Genomic DNA, 15,101 nt, shown 5'->3' on the forward strand with positions numbered 1-15,101 from the left:
CACATTTCACAAACGAGGAGATTAAAGTTCAAAGAGGTTTAATAGGTGAGTCTAAGGTTGCACATCTTAGACTCAGGCAGCCGGGAGTCATACTCAGGTTTCACTGAGTTTCAGGTTTCACCGCTTTCCAAGGGTCAGCAAGGCCACCCTGCCTGACCCCACTCTGCGTGTATGGCGGGCAGGCCAGGAGAGGCGGCTCGTGCTTGCTGGGGTCTCCTCCTAAGTAAGCTACTTGCCTCTGAGAAAACCCTCACCCCAGTGGGAAGGCTCTCTCTGGATTTTACAGAACCACTAGCCATCTCTTCACCTCCTTAGCTACAGCAGGAAAGCATCTGAAAGGCTCCTGCTTTTGGAGCAAAGCAGGAGATGCTCGGCTTCAGCCGCCCCCATGCTCTGAAAGCTGCCGCCTCACCCACACTTGCATGTTCTTGAATAGAAGTCTCCCTCTATTCTGCAGGCCTGAAAGGACCCCAGGCTTGGACCTGTACCGTGAACATGGGCCCGTGATCATTGCTGCATGGGGGCCACACAGCACCAAGACGGCCACCTCCCTGCCTGCCCACCCCTCACCTGCAAGCCACGCCCCACACCTGTGTCCTTACTGACCTCAGGCTCCTCTGGAGAACACCTGTGTCTGGTTTCTCTTCCTCTGGGGCTCGGCCATAGCAGGCCCAATGCACAGCCATCTGACTGAGCTGGAGCAAATATCCAGAGAGGACGGGGTAAAGGAATCCCAGTTTCAAGTTGGTCTAAAATAGGGTCTTGGCCAAGACTCATTTCATGTTATTACTATTGAGATGAAGAGAGGTGAATGTATTTATTTGGAATAGTGAGCATTTACCAGTGAGACTGAGTTCCTCAGATTAAATTCAATCATAGAACGATAGAATAACAATAAAAGTGGCCATTATTATCCTTTGTTCCTAACACTCAACAGATACAGGGTAGAATTGTTGAATTAAATGAACACTAATGACTTATATTTATATATTGATTTACAGCTTTCAGAGGATTAAAATTCTCAGTTTAAATAGAAAGAACACTGGATGACCAGCCTACCTTGAGTCTTTTCTTTTAATGTACAGAATAAACAAGCTTTGAAAATTATTCTGTTTCGGGAAACATTTTGCCTGGTTTGATTATGAAGAAGTTTTTGTCATATTTGTCTAAGAACCTCTGATACGGTTTTTACTTCTCACTGAGCACATTTCTGTTTATTTTAATCTTTAATATATTTCCAAGGCATCCTCCCTCTGGCAGACGTTGCCTGGACCCAGCCTTATGACTCTTTCTGTCATCTCTGCGTCCTTGGTGGGCTCCAGCTGCCTGTACCCACTTCTGTTTGCCGAGGGCGTTTCCCAAGACAGTGGGAAGGTAGGAGCAGCTGGGATGTTAACATCCCCCGTGACCAACCCTCAACCAACGACTGATGGGAGTTGCTATATAAATACCCCAGCTTCCCGGATATCCCATCCAGTGGGATAACTCTGGTGCACGTCTTCTGCGTCATCTCACAGATGCCCCAGTGGGATTCCAGCCACTCACCATAGTGACTTGTTTGAAATGCACCCCTTACTGGCTGCCTTCCCTTCCCCATCTCGCTCTCCCTTCCTCTGACCTTCCTCCCAAATAAACTAGTTGCCCTCAAACCCTTGTCTCGGGTCTGCTTCTGCGGGAACCCAAACACAGACCTCCCCAAAGTGCATTCCACTGGAAGGGCACGGGGGCTCGCTCTCACATCCAAGCCATGAAGTCACCTAACAAGGTGTGAAGCTGCCTGTTAATCCTTTGCTCAAACAATTTTCGAGTATATCACCATCCACTGATTTCATTGCCCTCCTGGGCAGGTCTACTCCACTTGCCATGCTCATTCTGTTAATTATAGTGTAAAAATTTTAATTAAAAATAAAGAAGATAAATCTGGTTAGTAGCTTCAAAGTTGTCACTCTCAGCCCTTCACAGAGTGAGGGAGAGCTGTGACTGGCGAAAACTAGCTGGTTCAGGTTCTCCGCTGAGGAATTAAGGATGAGCTATTTGGGCGTTCAGTTTTCTCACCTATACCAAAGACGTAGGACATTTTCAAAGCCATGTGTAATTACATACAACTGGTTTGTAAAGTTCCAAGGGTCTTGATAATTGCTGAAGACTCAGACCTTCCTTTAGAGGGAAGTTGTCAAATTGTGCAGTTTTGTCCAGAGCTCACATTTTCTGGTCAATTCTTAGGTGTCATCTAGTTTAAGTCATCTCCTCAACATCCCCGCCAAAAGGCCATCAACTCTCCTCATAAACATTTTCAGATAAGGAGAACCCATTACTTCCTGGGAGAGCTAATTCTTTTTATTTATTCCTTAATCATTAGATAGTTCTTCCTTTAACTGAACTAAAATCCTCCTCCTGCAATGGTCACACGTTGGTGGGAATTTTCATGGGAGAAATTACTGAACAAGTTGAATGCCTCATCTATCATGGAGAACTGGAAATAGTTGAAAACATATTTAATGTGCTTCTTAAGTTGTGTTTTTTCCAGTTCTTTCCACTCTCCTAAGCATGTTGTGGTTTGGAGACCTCTACCACCCTTGTCACTGTCTGTCACACTCCCTCTAAGAGTGAGACTCCCATTGGAAGCAACCTAGTTGTCCAAGAATTGGGGATTGGAAAGTTTAAGTAAATTACCGCATGAGGCAATACTATATAGCCCTTATAATCATGTTTTGAAGATTATTTAATAGTATAAAAATGTTCATGATGTATCACATGGAAGGGGGGTACTGTATATGCAAAAAGAGCCCAATTTTATTAAAAATATATACAGAGAAATGAAGTCCAAAATATGTTAAAGTATTAAGAATGGTGATATAGCTAGTTTTGAATATGTTTTATGTTTTTCTACATTTTCTATAGAGGACAGGTATTTATTTATTTATTTTTTTACTTTGGTCAGCAGTGACTTATTTTATTTTGTTTTTATTGGAGTATAATTGCTTTACAATGTTGTGTTAGCTTCTGCTGTACAGCAAAGTGAATCAGCTATATGTATACACATATCCCCTCCCTCTTGGATATTTTTTTAATTAGAAAAAAGTTTTTTGGAAAGAAACAAAGGGGAAAAAAAAGGAAAGCAGAAAACCACACTCAAAGAACCCATAGGGTTTTCAGGTATGTTCTGATATTGCAGAATTGGGTGGAGCTGGCACCTCTCAATGGGTATCTTTCCCTTTCCAATTTCATATTAGAGTTTCTGGCAGATGAATCACACTGTCGACTGGCATCGTACCTGCAGTTCATCAGAGCCCCAGAGGATTTTTCTCCCACTTGAATTACTATCTCTTTTTAATCCGGTGACTGGTGTCAGGGGCAGCTGTCACGGAAACACCTGGGCTGGCCAGGGATGCCCAGGTCAGTCTCCATGTCAGTGGCCTTCGAAGGAGGGAGGCCGTGCGCTGCCCACCTTCCAGCCTGACTGGCAGCCGCCCCACCTTGAAGTCTTAGAAGCTGTAAGAGGAGCAACGCTGGTTTGCAAAAGTGAGCAGACCCTCATTTGGCTTCCCCAAGAGGCGCTGGTCTGGGGGATGGTGGGAACCCTGTGCAGCCGCAGCTCAGCTGGGAAGGAGACCAGAAATGCCTCGTGCGCACGGCAGCCCTGAGGCCGAACCTGCCCCCCTCCAGGCTGTTGGTCCTGCCATTTCTCCATGAGGAAGGGCCTCTGGGTATCAGAACCTTGGAGAAAATGAAGCACATGCATCTCTCAACCTCCCCACTGGAGAATCCTCCAAGGTCCTGCAGTTACTGGGGAGGCTGGGAAAGGCAGGGCTTTGGAGGGCACAGAGGAGCCCCTGTGTGGGGCAGTGCCTCTAAGGAAGCAAAGGAACAGCCAGCTCCGTGTGCCAGCAGTGGGGCAGGGGGGTCAGAGGGGAGGAGAGAATGCTGTCCTTGGACTCTGCAGATGGTCGTTGAGGCAGAATCTGCAACTCCTAGGTGGCTCTTCACTGCCTTGTCTGCCAGAGTGGATTCTCATCTCGGGGAGCAGAGCTTTGGATTGATTTCTGTCATTTCTCTCTGGAGGCATGTTGGTTGGACCACGCCCAGTGTACACTCTCCCAGGTTTATAAGACCCATGCAGGAAATAGAAACCCAGCACCTTGGTGCTTTGTTTCCCGATTCCCAGTCCACTACACATATGGAAAATCTCCCTTCTCTTCTTGCAATGTGGACACTCACACCTTCCAGGAAGAATGACCCAGAATTTTGATCCCCAAACACTTCTGCTTGTTAACCAACTTTCCTCTATTTAAATTCATGTTCTCCTAAATATGAGTCTTTTCAGCAAATAAATAACATTTAAAAAAATACTTAGCTCTGGAAGTTACAGGAGAAGTGTAACTTAATAATAGTTTGGGTAATTTTAAGTGACTACCCCAATGCTTGAATCGTATACTCCCTGGGGTTAAAATAAAGCCATCGCTTAATGTTTAAAGGGTTTGGAGATTTTATCAGGAAATCAGCAGGTGACTTGCTGGGTCAAAAGTAAGAGCATGGGGTTCCAGCCCAATAGCATTTACTGTGATTCCCGGTTAATATTTGTTATTTGTCAAGGGATACTAAATGCTATACTCAGAGTTGTGGGGAAAGTCAGTGTGGAGCGCTCATCAGCCCCAAAATAAGAAGAAGGCGGCATGCTTGATTTCACAAAGCTACGGGTGCAATGTGAGTTGCTGCTCTTTTTGGCTTTTGCCATCGGTTTTATCCAGCAAGAACCCAAATGGCTCATTCCCACCCACCATTCAACATCCTCAGCTGGAGTTGATTTTAAAACTTGCCAAGGCTCTCTCTTCCCGCTCCCTGTACCTTTTTTCTCGGCACTTTGTTCTTTCAGATCTCAAGTTTCCTTCTTTTCTTCTGGTGAAGTCACTCACCCCTGCCTGCCGCCAGGCCCCATACCTCGTCTGTCTTTGGCCTGAGCTGTGGCTCTTATAAGACGGGCAGTCTGGGGTGCATGCATGTGCAGGCGTGCCCGTGTGCCAGTGTGCATGGCCTATGTGCATGCAGGCATGTGTGTGCGTCTGTGTGAGTTCCCACTATGAAAGGCACCAGAACACTTAGGACACACGCGTTTCCCCACACAGGGCAGCTTGCACTTACATAGTTTGAGGCCAGGTCCGGGTGGAGATAGTCGATCCCTGTGAAAAGACAATAGTACAGAACAATAGATTAATACCTGCCACGTATCCTCAGGAAAGCTGCTCGAGAAGGCGCGCCCCTTATGTGCTGGCACCAGGAGATGTGTGTGTGGGGGGGGTTAGCGCTGGGCCCCAGCTTCGAGTTTCCATCCCCGGGGGAGGGTACGGCCCCGCCCACGTGGAGAGCCAGCGGCCACCAGATGTGTCAGAGGAGGGAAGCCAGTTAGAGCTTGAGGCCCCAGGATAACACTTCTGACATAAATGCCAGCTTTGTGACCCTAAGACGGATGGCTCAACAGAGAACTGATCTAAGAGAGATTTGTGGAAATCCTGACATTTCTAAAGCATCAACTGGCATTTCTTCTGAAATGAAACCGGTTCTGGGGAGGAAGAGCGATTATTATTTAACAGAGCCCAGACAGCAATGGATTAGGAGCGCGTTGCCTGGCCCAGAAACCAGAGGAACACAGCTCGGCGAGAAAAGCCATTAGGCAAAGGGCAAGTGATTTCTCACGAGGTGTCCTGGGTGGGAGCTGGTTCTTGTCTCCGCAGAAGACTTTCCAGGGAGCCTCCCAGCAGGAGTCCTGCGCTTTCTCCTGGATGTGGCCTGTCTTGCTGTCCAAGAGTTGTTGCAATGGTAGAATTTTGGTCCATGAGCACTGCTGGGTTCCATTAACACGTGGATCTCAGAAAGCACTGTGAAACTTCAAAGGGCAAATTGCAAAGCTCTCATCCAGGTCTGCAGAGCCATATAATCATCGCAGCAGTGACAACAGAGAATCCAGCCCTCTCAGAAATCGGCTGGCTTCCTGTACTACCTAGCATCATGGTTATGAGTGTAGATTTTGGAGTCAAAGACTCGAGTTTTAATCACAACCACGCTGCCAACTGGCTGTGTGACTTCAGGCAGGGTGCTTGGCCTCTCTGTGCTTGCTTTCTTCTCAACCTGGTAGGGGTGAGAACAGGGTGGTCCGATTATTCCAGTGGCATTCGTAACTCTACTGGGTTGCAATATTTGAAAGCCAGAAGCGTCATTAAGTCCCTATCATAGTGGCCATCTTCACTGCATGCACACCAAGGCCAGGCCACACTGCAGCTTTGTCCTGTGAAAAAGAACTTGTATCCAAATGTATATTTCTAAAAGGAAGTTTTCCTTTGTTTTTCCTGGTTACACAAGTAATTTCTGGACTGGGAGTCACTGTTCTGCTGACGTTTTGATGTTTTGACATCGGAAGCAATTGCTGTCCTCACGCTGCTTGTGAGACTATAGCCAGGCCCTTCCCCCCCACCATCTTCCTCTCCCCTCCCCAAAGCTGCAGGAGGACAGCGGTCAGGAGATTTAAAGGCTAATATTATAAAAGTTTCAGACCTTTGCTCTGGACCCTGATTCAGAGATGGTCAGTGTAGGCTGTAAGATGGAGTTGGGGATAAGCACAGGCTACGAGACCAACAGATCAGTTCTGTCCAGGCTCAGACACTGTAATATTTGTGTGGCTTTGGCCACATAGCTTCTCTGAGCCTCAGCTTCCTCATCTTTGAAATGGGAATATTGTCTACCTTGCAAAGCAGTTTTCGAGGTTGGAGCCAGTTCATTGAAAGTGTTTAGCTTGCAGTAAACACTTAATAAATTACATTTCTTGTATCCTCATTAGTACCTTCATCTACCACATTGTTAGGGTTCTGTGGATGGTGCAGATGAGCAGAAATATTTGAAAAATCTACTTGGTTTTAGAGTGTTGTGTTGAAATTAAATTGTCCTATGTTTGTGGAAATTGGTTACATTTTTTGAACTCATTATTAGGCAAAACATTTTACAACATACAGATGAGTTTAAAAGATACAGAGAATACTTTTTTTTCTTAACAGGGAGTCAGGTTTTTTTTTAATATATATAATTATTTATTTATGGCTGTGCTGGGTCTTCGTTTCTGTGCGAGGGCCCTCTCTAATTGCGGCAAGCGGGGGCCACTCTTCATCGCGGTGCGCGGGCCGCGCGGGCCTCTCACTGTCGCGGCCTCTCTTGTTGCGGAGCACAGGCTCCAGACGCGCAGGCTCAGTAGTTGTGGCTCACGGGCCTAGTTGCTCCGCGGCATGTGGGATCTTCCCAGACCAGGGCTCGAACCCGTGTCCCCTGCATTGGCAGGCAGATTCTCAACCACTGCGCCACCAGGGAAGCCCAGGGAGTCAGTTTTTAAAACACGGCCTCAAGTTCTGATAGTGCAAGTTACTTAGGAAAGGAATTTTCTAAGAGGCAGAAGTCTCTTCTCTTTGATGGGAAAATATTAAAGCAAAGAGGTAATTTGAAACCAGAAGGAAATCAGAATGGAAATAAGATAAATTTAGCCTAATTAAAATAAAGGATCTTTAATTAGGTTAAGTGGAAGACTGAATGTGAAGTTAGAACAGATACAGACTTTGGTCTGAGGAAGAAAATATTATTGATAGATTAAGGATGACAGACATGACTCAGAAAAAATAATAATGAACTAAGCATGAAAATAATAACCTGGCAATTAATTAGTATTTCAATATTTTTGTATATTTGATTATCTTTGAAGGTGGAAGTCACTGAATACATCTTCTTAATCAGTTTGTTTATTTTTCAGTTCTTGTATTATTAATGTATTCACTCTTATTTTCATTCACTGGTTTATTTTCAGCAATGAAAGCCAGGTGCTACGTAGGTCCTGGAAAAACACAATTTAGACACAAAACCTGAGCTGTACAATCATCTAAGCCTCACAGTCTACAGGGGGCACTGACTCATCACCAGCCAATCATAATGCACACAAATGACAAATACTTGGTTATATTTTTGTTCATAAACCATTAGTATCCTGTCATTAGTTTGAAAGTCTAACCTACAACAGTCCATATTCTCAGGAATCGCTGGCAGTTCTGGAGACCTCAGGGAATTAGTGAGCTCCATGTACATATTCTTAGTTATAATGCTAATAGTTCAGTTGAGATGTATAACATCTCTGGACTCTGGTCCTAAGCCCAGTTCCTTCCATTGTCCCAAGAGAGCTAGCCCTTGCACCACACTGAATGACTTATATGTTGATGAGGAGTAACCTCAGTGGATGGATTGGATTTTTCAAAGATGGTGGCCCAATATCTCCCATCCATATGGTCTTCTACAATGTGACAATGTGAGCCTCCCATTGGAGGTTGGTCTATTCCCTCCTCTTCAATCTGAGTGGGCTGAGTTGCTTCTACCAATAGGATATAGTGGAACACCACTGTGTGACTTCCAAGTCTAGGTGAGAAAAGGCCAGGCATCTTCCCCCTGTTGCTTTTGGACGTTCGTTTACTCTGAGGCAGCCAGTTGCCATGCAAGGCGCCCACTTGCAGGTGCTCTGACAACCTCAGCTGAGCTCCAGCAGCCAAAGTCAACCACTGGCCATGGGAGTGAGCCGTCTTGGACGCCCAGCCCACTCTAGCCTTCAGATGACCCCCACCCAGACAACGCCTGACCTCAACTGCATGAGAGACCTCAAGTGAGAACTGTCCAGACTTCCTGAATTCCTGTGCCACAAATATTATGAGCAAGATAGTTACTTTAAGCTGCTAAGTATTGGAGTCACTTGTTACACAGCAATAATAACGGGAACAGACACCCTGCTGGACCTTCTGGGACCTGCAGAGCCCAAGGTAGGAGAGAAAACACCGTTTTTCAGCATATGACAGAGTTCTAAATCTCCTGGAAGGCTGTGGGTGACTGTCTGGCCCTGAAACTTGTACCTCTGCTTATAAGGATGAGGCCCCATCACAAAGTCTCACCAGGGAGGCAGAGCCACAGGGTGTGTTTCAAGCACTGAAGATGGTGGTGAAGATTAGTTTGGGCAATTTCTCCTCTCCCTAAACCTTAATTTCTTCATCTGCAAAATGTTGATAATAATAACACAAACCTTAGAGAATAATTATGACTGTTTCCAAAATGTTAAGTGGAGCCTAGCACATAGTACTCACGAAATGCTAGTTTTTATTTTTACTTCAGCTTGAAAGCTCTCTCTGACCCTGCCTCACTGGCCTTCAATCTTACTTCCTTGGCTCCATCAGCTAAAGGCCTTGACTCATGCCTTCACTGACCATCTTTGACCTCGATAGCCAGCGCCCGTCCTGGGGCTGGGTGACTCCTGTCTATCGCCGAGTCTCGTTATGGCCACATCCTACTTTCCAGGTTAAGTTCCCAACACCAAACAATTCCATCACAACAAAAGGGATGAATCGTCATCATTAAGCAGGGTCCTTGCTGACATCAACATGCCCAGAATGTCAGAGCAGACCCTTAAGAAAGTCTTTCTGCCCTTTTGGCAACAGTTAGCCATGGAGGTCCTTTCCCAGAGGTATGTAGGGTATGGCAGTCACATTGGGTTGCACCTAACGAAAGCACCTACATGAAAGCAGTGAGCATCTATCAAGTCATTGGATCTAGCAGAGGGGATGATGGCTGAGTTTTTGAGCTGGGCAACCGGAGAGAGGTGAACGGGTATTAAAACTGTGCTTGTCCACAAATCGAACCTTCCACACGCAGATCACCAATTATTTCCCACACAAGGCAGGCTTGTAAAATATGACATTAATTTTGCTCTTAGGTCTCAGGGTCAGCATCCGTGTGTGTCTTTGACCTTGTTTTGGGGTGATGTCTTGCTGAGAGACTATCTGGGGAACGATTCCACACCATCCACGTGTGCAGGCAGCTGAGAGAGAAGATGCAGCCCTGATGCTCCCAGCCCATCATCTCTGCTTCCCGTCTGTGGCTGTTCAGGCAGAGATGCCCCACCACATGGTGAGAGGCTGTGCGTCTGGACTTGCCCTTGCCGTGGCCGTTCTTGCCCCAGCTGCGCTCATCTTGCTGTTCAACAATGGGTTTGGAGAACGGCTTAGTCATCTTCTTTTCTTCAGTTATCCTACTGGACAAGCATGTGCCGATTTCAAGATAGCCACAAATCCTTTGTCTCTCTCCACGCCAGGAGGTAGGATCTATTGATATTTCTCCTCCCTTGGAATCTGGCTCTCAGACTGTTTACCCCGTGGAAGGGGCAAAGCAATGCGTGCCCATTCCAGGTTCAGCCTTTGAGAGCGCTGGCAGTTCCTGCTTCTTGTCTCTTAGGATGCCTGTTCTTGGGAGCCCCGAGCCAGCCGTAAGAAATCCAGCCACCCTGCTGGGGAGACCACGTGGAGCTGGAGGGAGGTCGAGCCATTTTAGCACCCAGTTGAGACTCCAGTTGACACTGGCCCCAGCTGCCTTCTTACCCCAACTGTATGAGAGACGCCAGAGAGACCAAGAGCCAAACTGTCCCTCTGAGCCTGGGCAACCCACAGAATGGTGAGAGTTAGCAACAGGGTGGTTGCCTTAAGCCACTCAGTTTTGGGGTGGTTTGTTCTGCAGCAGTGGACGACCAAAACAATGGAGAAGTTAGGAATACAATTGAGGGGCAGAGAGTTCACTTTTTTTTTTGAATCTCAAAGGCCAGTAAATCAGCAGGAGAAATAACATCAAATAGGAAATTCTGCTGAGACTTTGTAACGGGCTCGGCTTCTCGGGCCAGGAAATGTGGACCAGAGGCAGGTGACGTCCTCTCCTTAGCTCTCTTCAGAAGGGACGAAGAACGGTCAGTCAAGGGGTCTGGAGTTAAAGAATCGTGAAACGGGCATCTCGGGGGCTGTTGGGGGTTCTGTGAGAGCACCGTGCCTGTCTGTGGCCATTTTTAAGGGTGCTTCTCTGGTCCCCCACATCTGTGTGATGAAATGGTGATTACAGTGTATCCCAGGCAGGTTTCCCCCAAACCTACATGCATCTTTCTCCTGGGTGAGCTGGCCTCATCCACGGTGGTTTCTAAGCCAAAGCATTAGGAAGGAGAAGCAGGTAAGCTCTCCACATTGGCACACGCGCGCGCGCACACACACACACACACACACACACACACACACACACTCGTGAGAGCGCCTTTCTTCTTGTGAGAGCCCTGGCCCCTGGAGAAAGCTTTTACATCCATTTCAAAACACCTCACACCTCAGAAAACACTGCGCATTGTTTTTATGTTAATATTTAATGAGCCCACACAAAGACAGTGCTGATTTTAAGCACGCTGGCTCTCCTTGTTTTCCCATCAATCCTGCTTCAAAGGCTTGCTGTAGAGAACATAGTGTTCTTTGAGGATCTTGAGAAGAGAAAGGCTCCATTGTTTCATCTCTGTATAGACTTTATATGTAATTGGACCAATAGTGCACAGTGGAGCTTTTACGCAGGACCCAGACAGCTAACGAAGAGCAAGTATACACCCCCGACGGGACGACGGCAGGGCAGAGATGCTCCAGAGTCTTGGCAGAGCCAAGGGCATGTGTAGTTAGAAAAACAGCAATTCATCAAACCCATTGGTTTTCATATCACAAACTATAAAAAAGAAAGCTCTGCTAAATCTTTGCTGGGCAGGCATGTGGGATAGAATAACATATTGCAGGGGGCATGTATAATAAAATGTCATCAGTTTGCTTTACAAGGACTCATTCTGAAAGTAGCAATAAAGTCAAAATTCTCCAAACCCCAATCCCGTTACTAAAAAGCTGTTGCGGGGATCTAGAGCCACACTGACTAATGGAAATTTCTGGGATGCTAGAAATGAAGTTCAATTGAATTGCCACTAGCCCCATGTGGTTACTGAGACCTTGAAATGAAACGAATGTGATTGAGGAATTGAATTTTTAACTGTATTTAGCTTTAACTAATTTAAACTTAAATGTAAATAGCCACATACTGCTACCACACTGGACAGTGTAGATCTAGAGAAATAGACGGTAAATATAAACAGAAGCTCTTTTAAGGTAAGGTGTAAGCAGTGGCCCAATAAGAAATTACAGTTCAATGATGGTCAACTTTCATTAGTTCATTTAAATTTTTTTAACTTATTAATTTGATAAATATTTGTGAAGGGCATCCTCAAGCTTGAGGACCACTGATGTGGAGAAATGTGAGGATGTCGACACAGTATAGACGACCATGCCCAGCATCTGGCCATTCTGCCTCTAATTTGCATCTCCAAAACAATGAATCTTTTGTGTTCCAAAGGTGTGCAAAGACACACTTGCTTCCAGGTGATGTACAGCCTTTGAAATACTCACCATCGTCCATAATTCCAATGGTAACACCTTTCCCTGTGTATCCCAGCTCCCAGGCTTCTGCCACATTCAAGTCAAGGCCAGGAGTACCATCAGCTTGCCCGGTATTGATCTGGTTCAGGAATTCCAAAGCAGAGAATCTTATTAGTTTGGTGTAGGTGGTAAAGCACCTGCGTAAATGTTTACTTGCCACATTCCTCAGCCACCCGGTATTCCAGGGCCAGATAAAGGGCAACATCGTCCATGAAACAGTGCTTTGGGGTGTTTTCCCATCCACCTCTTCTAGTCTTCTCCCTCCATTTTTTGATATACACAAAATCGATGTTTTCTGTTTTACGGAAATACGCAAACACAGTTTCAATCTTCCTATCTCTTATGACTAGATCATTATCTTTAAACTCCTTAGAGCCAACATTGCAAGAAACCCTCCCCAATTTAGAATTAAATGCTCGCTCTTGTAGCTCTTTTTTTATCCCTCACTTTCAGAATTCAGTGCATATTGTCTCGGATTATTCTTATTTGAATGTGATTTCCTCACTAAATAACAATATTCTTTACAAGAGGGAGCATGTTCTATTTATCTTTGTAATTTCAGTACCACCACAGCAAGTCTTGCTTAAAAATATTTGTTGAACTGAATTCAAGAGAGTTGGCTCAACTTTGGTGCATGTTCTAATGCAAAAAACAAAAATGCCTTCCCCCTAAAAAATCAAAAAAGAAAGAAAGGAAAAAAAAGAAAAATTCCATACAAATATGTTCACTACCCTCTTTTTATGCTTTTTTGTCCTGTGCAGATTTTCTCAAAGATAAATCATAAAAAAAAATAGCGAAGTCAGAGCTTGTACTGGCTGTTACGGTGTTGCTGAAACATTGTGTGAATGTCATTAGTGCTGTTTATAAAAATGACTGCTCTTCCCCTCCTAGGCACACGCGAAGATGACACCCCTCCATCCCCTTGGAAGCTAGAACCACATGACTGGTTTGGGGCATTGGAATGTGAGCTCAGGAACCATTTGTCACATCCAGGCAGGAGCATTAAGAGCCAGAGTGTGATTTGCCCCTTCCCCTGGTTGAGATGCCCATGAAAGCAGGGGTTGGGATACAGCTGAGATGGAGCTTGGGTCCCTGGGGATTACAAAGCATTGGATGTGAAGCATGAGTGAGAAACAAGCTTTGATTCTGTTAATCCACTGTGATTTGGGGATTGTTTGTTATTGCAAGAAACGTAGCCGATCCTAATACACATAAGCTCATTCAGTTATGCAGATTGGATTTGTAGAATTCCATGCCCCAAAGCATAAAGCATAGTCAAGCTCTGAAGCCCCAAGAGGGAAGTTGTGATGCATTCCTACAATGGGCGGTTTATAAATTATAAATATTTATAAATTAGTCACTCCTTTTCCTTCAATATGCCCTGCAGTTTGGGTTGGTTTGGAGACACTGAGCCCCTTTTAAACATAACCAACTCACCCAAATAGGTCAAGAAGAACTGCTGGTGTGTGAGAAAATATTCACTTCACCAGGCAGACGGGGTTTCCATGCCTTGAATCCTGCATCAGTTAAGCCCCAGTGAACTGATTTCTTGTCATTATTTTAGGAAGCACTAATAGATGCTACTTTTGTTACTTTAGCCTCTGAGCTCTCTTGCTTGTCCTTTGTGAAGTCACCTGATTCTTTTTCTTATGCCTGTGGTTCCACCATGTCCTCCAGTTCCTCTGTCCATTGAGACCCCTGGATTACTCCTCCCAGAATTTTGACTTGACTTTCACATGGTTTTGCAAGTCTTCACTCATACACTGGTCTGGGAGAATCTGATCAGCTCTTGGTGGTTGCTTTGACCCTAGGAGGTCATGGCTATTTAAGCCGTTCCAGAAACAAAGCAGATTAGAGGACAAGATGCATGGAGGGTGATAGAAAATCAATACCTATCAGAGGGGGCACTGAGTCGCTAGCATCAAGTCAGGTGCTATCAATACCTATCAGCTAGTACCGAGTGGGTGTTAGCTGACATCCCATAGAATAATAAGGAAATAGAAACGTATCTTCTGTCTGAAGTTCCAAGCTGAGAAACGTTAGGAATGATACTGAGACGCTTACCAGATACCACTGCTTCGTAAAAAGAGGGTCGTTCATGTTGATGTAGATCTCGTTGATGTCTCTATACCCTCGCTTTTTTCGGTTGAACCCTTCCTGTTGCAAGGCCCTCTTTACCTGGAATGACAATACTGGCATGTTACCTGAACACCCTTCTTCTGGACTTCATTTCTACAAATTCAAATTCTATTTGTATATAATGTGTTTTTGGTTTTTTTTTCCCTCGGCAGAAACCAAGTTCATTTCATGCACATTCTTACTTTATGATTATTTTCCAAGATCATTTACTTCTGCTTGCGCTCAACAAAGAGGCCTTGGGGATGGCTCAAAGTGAGTGTCCTTAAAATAAGAAGGAGATGGAGAAAAGTATTCTCAAGGGAGATAAGGCGGTAGGGGCATTAGTGAAATAAAACAGTGAAGCACTTCTATTAAGGAAAGGAATGTGGATTCATAGAGGGAAACAGTGGAACTGGCACAGACTATTTTTCTGGAGGGCTTCCCAGCATCCGTTTTGGGAATCAACCAAAAACAAAACAAGAAAAACCTGCCTGACAAGCCAGCAAGTCCACAGCAAAGATCTAGAAGGTAAGTGAGGGACCTTTGAAGATAAATTGATGCTGTCCTTGCAATGATGACACTTCATTTGGGGACAGTCAGACAGAACCCCAAGCGCTTGGATGGAAATGAAACTTAGGAGCTGAATTCGGG

At 45.3% G+C, this 15,101-nt stretch overlaps 1 protein-coding gene across 1 annotated transcript in view; it reads right to left on the bottom strand.

The window, feature by feature from the left end:
- PCSK2 (proprotein convertase subtilisin/kexin type 2) overlaps positions 1–15,101 on the bottom strand; it is a 216,948-nt gene that overhangs the window by 86,449 nt on the left and 115,398 nt on the right. The window contains exons 3-5 of the mRNA XM_082361545.1: positions 14,397–14,510; positions 12,303–12,411; positions 5,140–5,177 (exon numbers count right to left, since the gene is read on the bottom strand). Coding sequence (XP_082217671.1) covers positions 5,140–5,177; positions 12,303–12,411; positions 14,397–14,510 — 261 coding nt within the window. The remainder of the gene's footprint in view (positions 1–5,139; positions 5,178–12,302; positions 12,412–14,396; positions 14,511–15,101) is intronic.

Source organism: Balaenoptera borealis (genome assembly GCF_965194805.1).
Source record: "Balaenoptera borealis genome assembly, chromosome: 16".
Classification (NCBI taxonomy): domain Eukaryota; kingdom Metazoa; phylum Chordata; class Mammalia; order Artiodactyla; family Balaenopteridae; genus Balaenoptera; species Balaenoptera borealis.